At 42.2% G+C, this 13,338-nt stretch overlaps 1 protein-coding gene across 7 annotated transcripts in view; it reads right to left on the reverse strand.

Moving 5' to 3' along the window:
* The window catches only part of THSD4 (thrombospondin type 1 domain containing 4), a 606,703-nt gene that overhangs the window by 549,894 nt on the left and 43,471 nt on the right, over positions 1-13,338 (reverse strand). For 4 of the 7 annotated variants that reach the window (XM_039492158.1, XM_039492155.1, XM_039492159.1 and 1 more), the window contains exons 2-3: positions 8,455-8,773; positions 6,432-6,501 (exon numbers count right to left, since the gene is read on the reverse strand). In XM_039492158.1, coding sequence (XP_039348092.1) covers positions 6,432-6,501; positions 8,455-8,504 — 120 coding nt within the window. In that variant the 5' untranslated portion in view covers positions 8,505-8,773. The remainder of the gene's footprint in view (positions 1-6,431; positions 6,502-8,454; positions 8,774-13,338) is intronic. The other 3 variants (XM_039492160.1, XM_039492156.1, XM_039492157.1) reach the window with 1 other exon arrangement.

Consider the following 13,338-nt stretch of genomic DNA (forward strand, 5'->3'; position numbering starts at 1 on the left):
TATTTCACATCTAACTGGTTATGCATGAAACTGAAGATGTAGTAATGTTTCATAAATGAAAATTTCCTAATATTTTATAATATTTGGTCATATTAAAAAAATGTAACAGGTATGGGAATAAACACTTGGGTAAACACCTCACACAGCAATGAACATGTTAGCTTTATCTTTATAGTAATCTAGTAAATTCTCACTACCTGCACTCAAGGGCAGAGACCGCTGTTTTGTGATTTCTGCATGACCCCACTGGCCTCAACTCTTCAGAAAGCCACAACTGGCTCATTCATGCTTCTCATGCCAGTGAGCTGAGTCATCCTTACTACCCATTTAGCCCAAAATGACTAACATTTATTTCCCTCAAATCAGCTCACTCTCCCCTCCTCCTCAAAACCTTGGGAGAACAAGTAACTCTTCAACCCCGTCTATCACCTGGTAGCTCTGTCAGACCCAGGGAGGAGGGTAAGCGGTTTCTAAGGCTTAAACAAGACTTCTTACTAAGAACACATTGCACCATTTCCCTTCTCTCTAAACTGATAGCCTGGTGGCTCAAGAGCCTCACTGGATATTTTCTTCCTTTGTACCACACAAGATGTAGCATCTAAGCTAGCTGGGAGTTAAACAATTTAGGGATCTCAAGGTCATGAGGAAAGAGAGGAAGTATGGTAGTGGTTAGAGGACTAGTAGAGATCAACATATTTTTCCTGGGTCAGGTCAAGAATCAAATCAAGCCAAATATTTAGAAATAAATGATTTTGGATCATAAAGTGGCAATATAAATTATTTATATTGCAGTAGCACAATGGGGACCCAATCGGGGATCAGGGCCCCACTGCACTAGGCCCTTGTACAAATGCCTAACAAAAAGACTTACCATGAAGAGCTTACAGTCTAAGTATAAAATGAGAGAGAACAGGTGGACACAAGTAGCAGAAGACACAAAGTAACAGTGAGATGATTTTTTCACTTCACTTTTCACTACTGTCAGTGTTGTGCGCTGATCCAAGGCCACAGTATATTTCTCTCGCCATTCTATTCTTCTCCATGGAAAGATCCGATCCCACTTTTAGCCCAGCTGATTTCTAATGAATTGACTGCTATATGTAATGCAGGCCATGCATATATTGGACAATTTATAGCCAGCAATTTAAGTTAAGTCTGCAGAGTCTACATTATACAAGTTCACTTGGAACAGCAGCATTAATATTTAATGACAATTACAAGAAACACACTGAATATTTGTGGCTTTTATTCAGGAGTGCCTGACAAACTAGTCCAAGCACTTCTAGATAGCAGTTGCTCAGATCTCTGATGAGTGGCTGAAGAATGTTGCACAGGCCAACTAAAACATCACCACACAATGTCTACATGTCTGCCTGGTTAGTGAGCTCTGCTATTTTAATCCTTTCATGCATTTTTGGAAGCCTTTAATCAGAGATGCAGTAAACTGTTTGAATTTTACAGTACATGGTAAGTGTAAATACTACCAGATTAAATGGTTTGGGTTTCCGTTCTTTGTATTAAAAAAAACCGAGCCTAAACATCTGTGCCTGTGAAGATTAAAGGGCTAAAAACCCTGGAAATAGAAGATTTTTGTATCCATGAGTCACTGCAGAGAGCTACAATGCCTGAGAAGCTTAACTACCCCACCAACTGATTTCATCCACATCTGAAGGGACTTAAATATTTTCTAAACACTTGAGAAAGTAAGCTGCTCTGAATAAATTTAGCACAGTCTTTGTGTGACTAGAGCTTGAGACTTCCTCCTAACTGTGCCTAATCTTTCACACCAAGAGCACATCCATTGTTGGCTGTGAGCTCAGCGTTCAAGACAGAGAATGTTGTCCACTGGGAATTCAGCTGAGATCATGTACTTTCAAAGAAACTCACAGCCCAATTTTGATCTCACTTGCAGCCATTTTACAGTAATGCAACTTGACTTCTCCTGATTTTCACTGAGGTAAAGGAGATCAGCATCAGGCTCTCAGATTCTAGAACTGAGAGGCTTCTTCAGGTTAAGTCACTACCAAATTCAGGCCATTGGTCAAAAATATTTTAAGAAAACTCTTTCTTTCCTGTCAGTGATGATCACATGTCCCTGATCCTTTAGGCTGCTGAACACCTTCTCGGAAGCCATCAGCACTCAACTCCTAGTAGGAGTTGGAGCTCAGTACCATGCAGGATCAATCCTGCTATGCCAAAATGATGCTCTTGTCACTGCACAGTGTTTATTCACATGGACCCAAAAAGTATTTTATTTTTATGAACACATTGGCACAGATCCATGGCCCCGGCTAAGTCCCTTTTGCATCATTCCAGCAGCAAAAAAGGGTCCTTAAAGCAGCCCTAAAGGGGCAACTAGTGATTTCCCCCAATGTAGGCAGTCTGATTAACTTCCCTCCCCTAAATTTACACTGGGCCCCAAGGCTAGGAAAGACAAAGTTAGGTCCTGTACCTGGGATGCCAATCTTGGTTGGATGTATTCCTGGAAACTTCATCAAATGACAATCTTCAGGAATTAAACATTAATTTTTTTAAATCCTGGAGACTCCAGGCCAATCCTGGAGGGTTGGCAACATTACTTGTACCTGTGAGATATTTAAAGGTCCAATATCTCACAACTCACCTGGTCTAGAAATAGGAGATTTATACAATTGGAAAGGAGAATCTTCCAGCTTTCCAGTCACAGCACTTGCTGTAGGTCCTGGAAGGTGCCAGGCTTAAAGTAGTTACAGTTCTGTGTATATGAAAACTATTTTCAGAGCTCCATGATAAAGCTGTTCAATAATCCCTGATTGTCACAAGTGTTGATGAAAAGATGAGGGATAACATTCTTCACAAACATTATGTGAAAAAAAAAAGTGTGTGGCTTGTTTCCACCAGTTCTATCCCACAACTTAAAGGATGGGAAATTTGCTGATAATCTACCTCTTGCTGCTGTCTAGAATCTAAGCTTTCACTTAAAAAGAAACAAAACTTCTCTCACCTCTCCATAATTCATCTTCACTAGACTTTTGAGCATCAAGATAATAGTTTGTTAATTAACTTGAGGTACTCACTATATTCGTAAAGGCTAGTGTGGATTCTTCCCACATGTTTGTTCCAGTGGTAAATTCTTCTACATGTGCATATTATATGTATGGAATATATGAATATGCAAACATTTGTCCTTTACCCTACGGATAAGTCTCTGCGTTAAGGAACATTTTCAAATGCAAACCCTGTTCCTGAGTCGGCAGACAGCCTGGAACAACAGCTTAGAGAGATGTGAATGGCCTTGGATCCTCAGCTCTGAAACCTTAAATAAAAATAACTTTCTATTTTATTCAGATTCAGAGTTAATAGCAGAGCAGTACAAATAGCTCTACTATAAATAGCATGTTAGTTCCTAAAGTCACGTGAATACGTTCTTCATTTTTAGTTCACGGGGTCTGGCCCCTATAAATTTAACAATGCTCATCAGTTTCTAGTGACCACAAAAATTCTAAGTGAAATTCAATTGCAACTAACGTGTTTTCTGATCAAGAGCAAAACTTCTGTTTAAGGCAACAGAAGTTCAGAATAAGAAACTGCAAACAGAAAGAAAAAAAAAAACTCTCCCAACTAGCACTGTTGTCCCTACAGCCTGTTTCCATTTGCACTTCTGCACTATTTAAGTAATTTGGCTAATTTTCCTCTCTAGCTAAATTTAGGCTAGAGTGCCAAAAATGGATTATTTTTGTGTTTCTGAGCAAAGTAACCTATTCAGCTCAGCTCCTGCAGGATTTGCTGAAGAAGAGTTTTTCTCTTCTAAAATATTTTTTACTATATGTTGGCATGCAGGACCAGACTTTCATTTCTCTCCTAATATTAACACAGCCAATAAGCCAAAACCTATTAGAAACATATCCAAAGCAGTGACTCAATTTAATTAAAACAAATGTTAGTGTACATGGGAAAACTACAGGTGAACTTTAGTTCAAAAGCAATATTACTTCCAAACAAGCTAAAGTATGATGTAAGCTTCCAAACCAGCAGGAACCTATTCCAAGCTGCTTTGAAGGAAAAAAACATTCCTACCACTGATACCTTTGAGGGAGGGATGGAGGGAAAGGGTGTTAAGGAAGAGAAATAAATAATAAAATAAAATAGTAAGACCTCCCATAATGACACAGAGAGAGAGACACCACCCAAAACCTCTGCCTATAAAGTCATAAACTACAAGGTCTCAGCTGCACTGTAAGTGGGTTAACTGCACTGAAGTGCAGTTAAATTGGATTCCCATCAGGGGCTTTGGGGATTCTCTTCATTTTTGAGAAAGCTTCAGAGTAAGAAAATAACTGGACTATTTCCAAATATTTTAGCAGAACATTCACCCAAGTATTCACATCCAGGGGACTCAAGAGTATATTTCCTGTCTTTATCTTTCAGAGCCAAAAACAACTGCGCAAGGTGCAAACTGAGCAATCATCAGAGGTGAAAGTGGGCTGGTACGGGCCGGTACAGCATACCAGTAAGACGTGGCCGCCAGTACAGGCCCGTACATAACCGACGTTAAAGGGCTAACACGGCAGCGCTTTAACAACGCTGCCCCTTTTGCCCTGCCCAGGGGAATGGGGGCAAAAGCAGCAGCTGTCCCATGGCCCAGCAATTTAAAAGGGCCCAGGGCTCCCAGCCGCTGCTACTGCAGCAGTAGCCAGAGGCCCAGGCCCTTTAAATCACCTCTGGAGCCCCAGCAATGTGGAAGGGCTGGTTGGGGGAGGCTGACCCCCAGCCGCATCCCTTCCGCCCGAGGCCCCACCCCTTCTCCCCGAGGGCCCAGAGCTGGGTCCCTGTACGGATAAGACTTTTAAGTTACTTTCACCCTTGGCAATCATACTATTTCCAGCACCACAAACTAAAGCATCAAAGACTTATGAATATGCCAAACGCACATGCATAAGGACTAGTGTCTAAACAGTCTCTTTATTCCCGGAGACTGGCTCAGATTCACCCATTTAATGTGTACTCTAATTTTTAACTCCATAAAGCCTTGTAAGAGTACATAAGAAAGATGCCAAACAAACAATGTTAAGTTGTATCATTCATTAGAATTTTAGAAACAGCTACTGCTCCACTGCAGAAAACCTCTCTCTGAACATATCTGCTGTTCTGCAATTTCTGTCCACAGAAGCAAAAGGAGCTCAACACAGAAATACATATAGAAGCTGCTAGCAGGGGGATAAAGTTACTCCCTCAGCAAACATACACCAGAATCTCAACATACAAGCAGGAATAACTGCCCCAGTGACAAAGCTGAGAGTTTACACTTAATTAGGCCTGGTCTACACTACGGGGGAGGGGGGGGTCGAACTAAGGTACGCGACTTCAGCTACCTTAGTTCGAATTTCCTACCTGTCCAGATGCCGCGGGATCGAACTCTGCGGCTTCCCCATCGACTCCGCCATCGCCGTTTGCGGTGGTGGAGTTCCGGAGTCAACGGGAGCGCGTTCGGAGTTCGAACTATCGCGTCTAGATTAGTTTGAACTCCGAGAAGTCGAACTCTCTGCGTTGACCCGGCGGGTAAGTATGGACCTACCCTTAGAAAGATGTCTCTCTTAGCCTGAGCAGCTAACAACAGTCTTGTTGTCTGGCAGTTGATAGTGGGGTCCAACAGGTTTGGGGAAATTTAACTCATAGACTTTAAGGCCAGAAGGGACCATCATGATCATCTAGTCTGACATCCTGCACATTGCAAGCCACAGAACCTCACCCACCCACTCCTGAAATTGACCCCTAACCTCTGGCTGAGGTACTGAAATCCTCAAATCATGATTTAAAGACTTCAAGTTACAGAGAATCCACCATATACAGTACTCTAGTTTAAATCTGGAGGGTTGGCAACCCTACGATCTGTTGCATGTAAGGGACAACATGTAAAACCAGAAGCATCCCAGAAAACTGGTAAGAAACTGCACCACAAATTGCTCCCAATGGTAAAACGCCCAGTAAGTGAACTCTGTCAAATTATCATCTTTAGTGACATCGCAAGGAAGAAAATGCCTCTAGGGAAGAAGGCTAGCTGGTTGGGGAAACTTCCTCCCTATGATGTCATTTTAGCAGGGACATTCCCCTCCTCTCTGCACTTTAAGATCCCGCCTTGAAGGTCACTTCTTTGAGTTTGCAGAGAGTGAATAACAGAGCCCATCCAACACCAGTCCACAATCATCCAGTATGGAACGCACTAGTCAGTCTCTCTCCCAGCAGGGGACTGGGAATCCAACCTGCATCTGGCAACAGAGTATGTCAACCAACACAAGGGCACAGGGCCAGCCAGCCTCCCATTTTTTTAAATAAGATCCTGCATATAATGCCTAACAGCAGAGGTATTTGCACCAAGTTACTGTATGTTTCTTGCACTAACACACCATACGTATTACTTCTAATGATACAAAACCCGAATTTCTGTAGCTTACCTTTCTGTGTTCAATTGACGTCTGCGGGATGACCAGCTGAAATCCTAATACCACTATGAAACTGAGAAGTCTGCAAAAAAAAAAAAAAATAATATTGATTGTGTATGTATTGCAGATAATCACTGAACCACACCACGTAACCCAGCTACCTGTCTTAAAGCTTGAGCCTACAAAAGCTTAGGCACTTGAATAAAATTTACTGACATGAGTAGTCTCACATGAAACATCCACATAACACAACATTTCTTGGCCCATATATTGTGTTTTTCTGCAGCATGCTCGTGTGCATGTGTCCTTCTTAAAGGCAAAATATACCAAGCAACTTACCAGCATGATAATAAAGAGGGTAGTACTGGGTAAGCCACACAACTACGCACACACACTCTTTTATTACTACAAACCATATCTCACTTTATGCTTGAATGAAGATGAAAGCTAGCATTTTCAGAAGCATTCCTTTAATTTTTTGTACCTCCATTTTTGGGTGCCCAGATACATTTCCCCTGATTTTCAAAAGTGCGAAGGAAAATTTGACTGTAAACATAAAAAACCAAACCCCACTTCTTCGTTCCTTCCTGGGCCATGACTCCTCCCTCCTCAGTACAGTTGTGTAAAATATAGTGTTGAGGAAGCACTGAACACACACAGAACCTCCATGACTGCAAGGGAACAGGTTCCTCTCCAGTCAGCTGTGGAGACTGACTAGACTTTATAGCACAAGATCTGGGAGGCAGCAAGACAACTCACTCGTCACTTTCTCCAGAGACTCTCACCACACCCAGGTGCCCAATACATGGTTCAATGTTTATAAGCCCCATTCCCCCCGCCTCTCTCCATCCATGACATGTCAACAAAAGAGAAAGAGTGCCCAGGATTTGCAGATAACATCGGAGCAACCTCTGCTCCCCACTCCAAGTGGAGCTATAGGCCCCAAAGTCCAAGCTGCTTTTGAGCCTCTCTGGCCCTTTTTCCACCAACCAGGCAGACGCTGATCCACCATCAATAAGGGGCTTCCTTGTCACATCTATATGGGTCCAAATTTAGCTCAGTGAGGGGCCTCATTCTTGGCCCTGCTGCCAGCTATTTTTTGCTGCTCAAAAGGCTGCACAAAAGGGATTGCTGGTCAGAGGCACACCAGTTGCACCTAATATTTTTCTGTGATGGGGTTCAGTTCAGGGGTGCAATCCAGACCACTGAGAGGTTGTGTCACCACCTGCCCTGTAGCCCTGGGTGCCTCACAATACTTTGTTGCTGTTGCTCTCAACCAGCCTACAAGCAGGAGGGTCATACTCTGAGTGTCTGTGTATAGCTGCAGCCCTGGTCTAGCAGACTCTGACCCCAGTAGCTTGAAGCAACACACCAATCACACGCTGGCTTCCACCAGCTTTAGTTACAGCCAGCACACTCCGAGTCCCAAATTTGTGCGCTCTGTAATGTCCAGCCCACTCCTGGACAGCTCAGAGAAATAAGGTCCATTTGTTCCTCTAAAGACACAAAACCTACCAGCTTGCCACATTAACTGGAGTTAAGATTCACTTTAATTCAAACACAGCACTAGTAATTTAGATTAATGGTAAAACAAGTTTATTTACAAAAGATGACAAGATTTTAAGGGAGTTCAGGTACAAAAGGAGGAAAGTGAAAAATTGTTCTCAACCTCTGAGGATAGGACAAAAAGCAAGGGGCTTAAATTGCAGCAAAGAAGGTATAGGTTGGATATTAGGAAAAAAACTTAACTGTCAGGGCAGTTACTGGAACAAATTGCCTATGGTTGTGGAATCTCCATTATTGGAGGTTTTGAAGAACAAGTTAGACCATTTCTGACAGGTGTTTGTCTAATTATTACTTAGTCCTGCCTTGAGTGCAGTCCCCTGCACTCGATGATCTATCAAGGACCCTGTCAGTCTCACACTTCTATGATTAAGTTAAAAAGGGTTACAAGCAAATAAAAATGAAAACTCAGATCTAAAAGTGTCAAACTTAATCTATCAAGGTACAACCCTTACCTATGCAAGTTTCTCACCTATAATCAGTTTCCAGACAGTTCAACCACCTCTTGGTTGAAGGACCCATCTTTCTCAGCTTGCATGAGCTCTGTTCTGTGTGTTTGTCTAGTTATAGATGCAAAAGATGGCTTCTGTCTTTGTTTATCTTCCAAAGTCCAATGACTATTCCAAGAGGCAGGATGACTTCATGCTATTTTTTCCCCTTCCTGTGGCCTTCCCATCCCTTGACTGATTTCTGCATAAATACAGCTTCCATTGGTTTTGGTCACACCTGGCTTAATCTCAGGAGACAGCTGCCTGCCCTCCTGTCTGAGAGGGAACCTGTTTCTCCACAGACTTTAAAACATAATATCATTAAGTATCCATATTTCCTCCTATACTTTTAATACATACATTTCACAATAATATTAATTAGTGTGTTGTTAGCTTTCAGCAAAGACCTGACTCTATACACTTCATTAATACAGTAATACTGTATACGATCAGTTGATTCAATTGCTTAACATCTGAGGTTCAGCCAACTGTCTTTATAAACCAGTAAACCTTTTAAATGGATTCTTCCAAAAAGTAAAACCCAGACCAAGCTTCTCTCTCCCGCTGGGTGTAGACACCATGCTGTCTCCTCACCCACTTGTTAGCATGAGGTTTGCCTCCACTCCTTGTTAGCTCGTTGGGTATGTTTATGTGATGTGTAAATACATTCTCATTGTCCTTAAAAGTACATAAAAAGTAATTCCCAGTGGGGAAAACACATTCCTTTGTTTAGGGCAGATCAGTTTACCAACTCCCCCTGACATATTTGGTTTATCTGCACTTTGGTTGTAATTCCAGCATATATTCATAACTCTCAATGCCCACTGCACATGTACATCATGCAAGAATTTTAATGATCGGTGAGTCAGTTTTCATATCATACCGCACAAGGCATATTTACACAAGAATTATTACAGTAGTGTGAATACAGGGGTGCTTACAGTCACACTCTCACCCAGCCTTGAGGAGACCACAATGACAATGAAGCTCAGAGAAACTCTGCTGTGTCTAGCCTCATCATCACAATGCCTCTTAAGTGGCCATTACAAGTTAGCCTAAATTAGAACAGTCCTTTGGCTGCTCTAATTTGCACCAGAGATTGGTGTGTCCCCTAGGAAGCCCCAGGATCTGGGAAGGCAGACAGGCAATTTATGGCCACCTTTCTCTCTCTCTACACTCACTTGGATTGAGCCCAATGAATTTACAGTAAAAATTAACCTGGTCCTATGAACACCTAGTAGTCTGATGAATTCCAAAAGCAAAGACAAAAATGGTGGAGATGATGAAACATAGTACACCACAAAGAATCCAGCTGCAAACTAAGGGCTTATCTACATGGTCAGGTAATTTGCTTTACGGAGGTGATATTTCTAAAGCGCACCATGCCCTAGGTAACCTTTAGTGCACACCAGCAGGATACACACATCAATTAATGTGCAACGTCTTAGTGCGCTTTAGAAATCATCACCCTATAGGGCATATTACCCCATCATGAAGACAAGCCCTAACAGATCAGACAGAATCCAGCTGCACTTCCTACTCACAGCTCCCTTCTCCACAACCTTTAAAATATTCTACATTGTTTCAGACACTTTCAGAGTGGGGCTGACAAAACTACAGCGACCCCTTGGTAGTCTTGAAACAGTTAACTGAAATTCTACTAAAAAAATGAACAGGGTGTCACAAGCTTTAAACCAAAAGTGCTGTTGAGTTGTTAGGTCCTGACCCAGGCCTAAGTATTCTGGGTTAGGTCCCAGGAAATCCTCTCCTGACCCATCTTCACCCAGCACTAGGGTTACCACCTGGCTGGTATTTGACCAGCCTGGCCTTTTTTTGTTTGTTTGTTTTTATGTATTGCCAGAAACAGAATTTAATCTGACAGGGTTTTTTGAACTGGTTGTAAAGATTTTCATTATCATCATCACAATACACTGGGATATCTAATGTTAGAAGTTTTTGTGTCCAGCTAACAATGCTATGATGTTGCTGTTAAAAATAAGAAATTGCTGCAAATGGCAAATTCAAACAGCAAATATAAATTCAAGAAATAGACTAAATAGATTTTATGTATAAAGTTCCAGAAAGTTCACATTCAAGTATACACTTAAAAATATAGAATCAATGAAGTTTGGGGGGTGGGGAAGGGATCTCAGTGAAGACGGAAACAAAGCAGCTTGGAGAAACGCGACCAAGGTAAGAAAATGATGTTATCAATCTTATCTATAGGTGCTATCTCTCTAGATACTATAAAGTGGCTGTTGATGTGGATGTGTGGAATTACTTTTGGTTGGGGTTGTGGTGAGCTTGCCTTGTGGGGAGCATGCTAGGTTTTTTGCATTTCAAAAGGCGGTAATCCTACCCAGCACTCCTCCTCAAGATGGCTTGCCTGCTTCTCCTATCTTGTCTGGTAGATCCTGATTGCCTATTGCCTCCTCCTAGCTCTTCTAACTGATAGGAGGGGCAAATCTTGTTGGTTCCCCCAGTACCAAACTTGAGTCACTTATCTAGGCAGTGTTTGGAGGTCTAAACTCACTACCCCTCTTTCCCAGGTCATACGTCTCCTTTGAGAGGGTGCGTCAGGGCAGTGACAGCTCCAGCAGGGGCAGAGAAGGCCTGTCACTGTCACAGGGGTCTAAAACAGAAATACTTTTTTTGCACTTGCCATTTTGTTACCACAAACATAGAAAACTCAAGAAAAAAAGTTCTCTACATTAGAAAGATATTTGTTTGCCTTCACTAGCATACTGGGGGTGGGGGAACTGGCCATTGGATAATATTATATAGTGCCTATCACCACCTCATTATCATGTTCTAGTCCTCTTGCACAAACCAATAACCATGAAAAAGGATAAAAAGTAAAGCTAAATCATTAGGCAGTGCCAGTCTTGTTTTCTTTGTTTTTAAATCAGAACATGTTAAAGCCCTTTTAAAAACCATGCTGCATCTTTTATTATTATTATTATTATTATTAGCACCCAGACGTTCCAGAGCCTCTGCACACATAGTAAGAGACAGTCCCCATCCTGAAGAGGGGGCACTTCCAGACAAAGGGAGGGAGAAAACAGAGGCATAAAGAGGGGAAATAATTTGCCCAAGGTCATATAGCAGATAAAAGGCAAAACTGGAAATAGATCTTCCTACTCCCCGTCTAGTGCCCTAACCACGGAACACGCTGCTTTCCCAAGTGTGTCCTGTAATCCAGTAGCCACATATGCTTTTTCCCATGGGCGGGTGATCTCCTTCATAGTGCCCCATTTCAATGAAGTTTTAATGGAAATATGACAAACTCCTAGCTCAAACACAAATCACAGACACCCCCAGGCAGCCTCATATTATATGATCCCCATAATCATATAGAGTAGAAGCCAGACAGAGGGTGAAGACCTCTGAAAAGTAAAGCGGGTATTCAACTGGAGCAAATCAGATGTTCGAAAACATCTGATTTGCTCCAGTTGAATACCCGCTTTACTTTTTCAGAGGTCTTCACCCTCTGTCTGGCTTCTACTCTCCCTGTTCCCTCAGAGGGTGCAATAGGAAGTTCAGCATTTGCATAGGGAAACAAACGTTCATGAACAGCAAAAGGCCAGGCTCTGTTGATGGGCAGCACATTTCTATGAATACATTTTAATAAAATCCTGCATGAGGGTGGCAGTTCTAAAATGAGCAAGGACTATAATCTTCAAAGCAAATTATTTACCAGATTAAAAGTTCCCACTTCAAAACTGAACTCTTTAGCATGTGTGTGATTATTCTGTGCCAAGCTTTTCCTGAACAGTCTCTAAAAAGGGAGATTACAATTCAGCATGTGTGTGCACATGCGCACAGGGACAATGAGGGTAGTTTATAGTTTGTCTCTGTGTATATGCTTGGGTCTGCCAAAAATATTTGTTATCAACCTACTGTTTCAAGCACATAGGAAATCTGGCAGGAATACTTAAGCCTTCCTGAGGAAAGCCTCTGGGTTGATTTAGGGGTTGTGATTTTTTTTTAAAATTTTGTGTTATTTCACTTTGACTTAGTTGACTTTGGCTGCTTCTCTGGAGTTGGTAATTTTATTTATCATGCTTGACTAGTGCTAGGTTCCCTAAACTACAAAAATAGGTTTATCCTGCTCTGAAGATTTGTTACAGACGTTTTAAATAAGCCAAAAAAATACCAAGCACATATCAAAATTAGGAACAACATTTGAAGTGGAGTATGTAGGGATATATCAAACTGTCAAACCAAAACATCCATCTCACACTGGGTGGAGAATACAGTCTTACTCCCCCATAGTGGCAATGCCATCTTTTGTTTAAATCAATGTCTGGGGGGAGGTTTCCTGTTGAAGACACTAATGCTCTTATCTGGGGAGAAATGTCATAGAATTAATAGAATATCAGGGTTGGAAGGGACCTTAGGAGGTCATCTAGTCCAACCCCTGCTCAAAGCAGGCCCAATCCCCAGACAGATTTTTTTCCCCCAGATCCCTAAATGGTTCCCTCAAGGATTGAACTCTCAACCCGGGGTTTAGCAGGCTAATGCTCAAACCATTGAGCTATCCCAAAAGACTCCCCTCCCCCACAGAAAACCCAAGGGGGGATACCCCTCAGTGAGTTTCTCCCATATTATTGATTATGGTATGGGGGACGGTTGTCACCTCATGGTATAAGCTGTGGGGCCACTCTGTATCATACCCTGTGCCTCTGGCAACCATGGTGAGTGACTTCCCTGAGCATGGGGGCTTCTTGGTCTGTCTGTGTGGGGGGAGGCTCGGAGAAGCCTCCACAGAAAAGGTAGCACTGTTATAGGCTGCAATATATAGAAGATCCATTAGAGTGTGAAATCCGAGCTGAAAGCTCAAGACAGAAGCAGGTCTGGATCTGGGG

Source organism: Mauremys reevesii, linkage group 10, assembly GCF_016161935.1.
Source record: "Mauremys reevesii isolate NIE-2019 linkage group 10, ASM1616193v1, whole genome shotgun sequence".
NCBI classification, from domain to species: domain Eukaryota; kingdom Metazoa; phylum Chordata; order Testudines; family Geoemydidae; genus Mauremys; species Mauremys reevesii.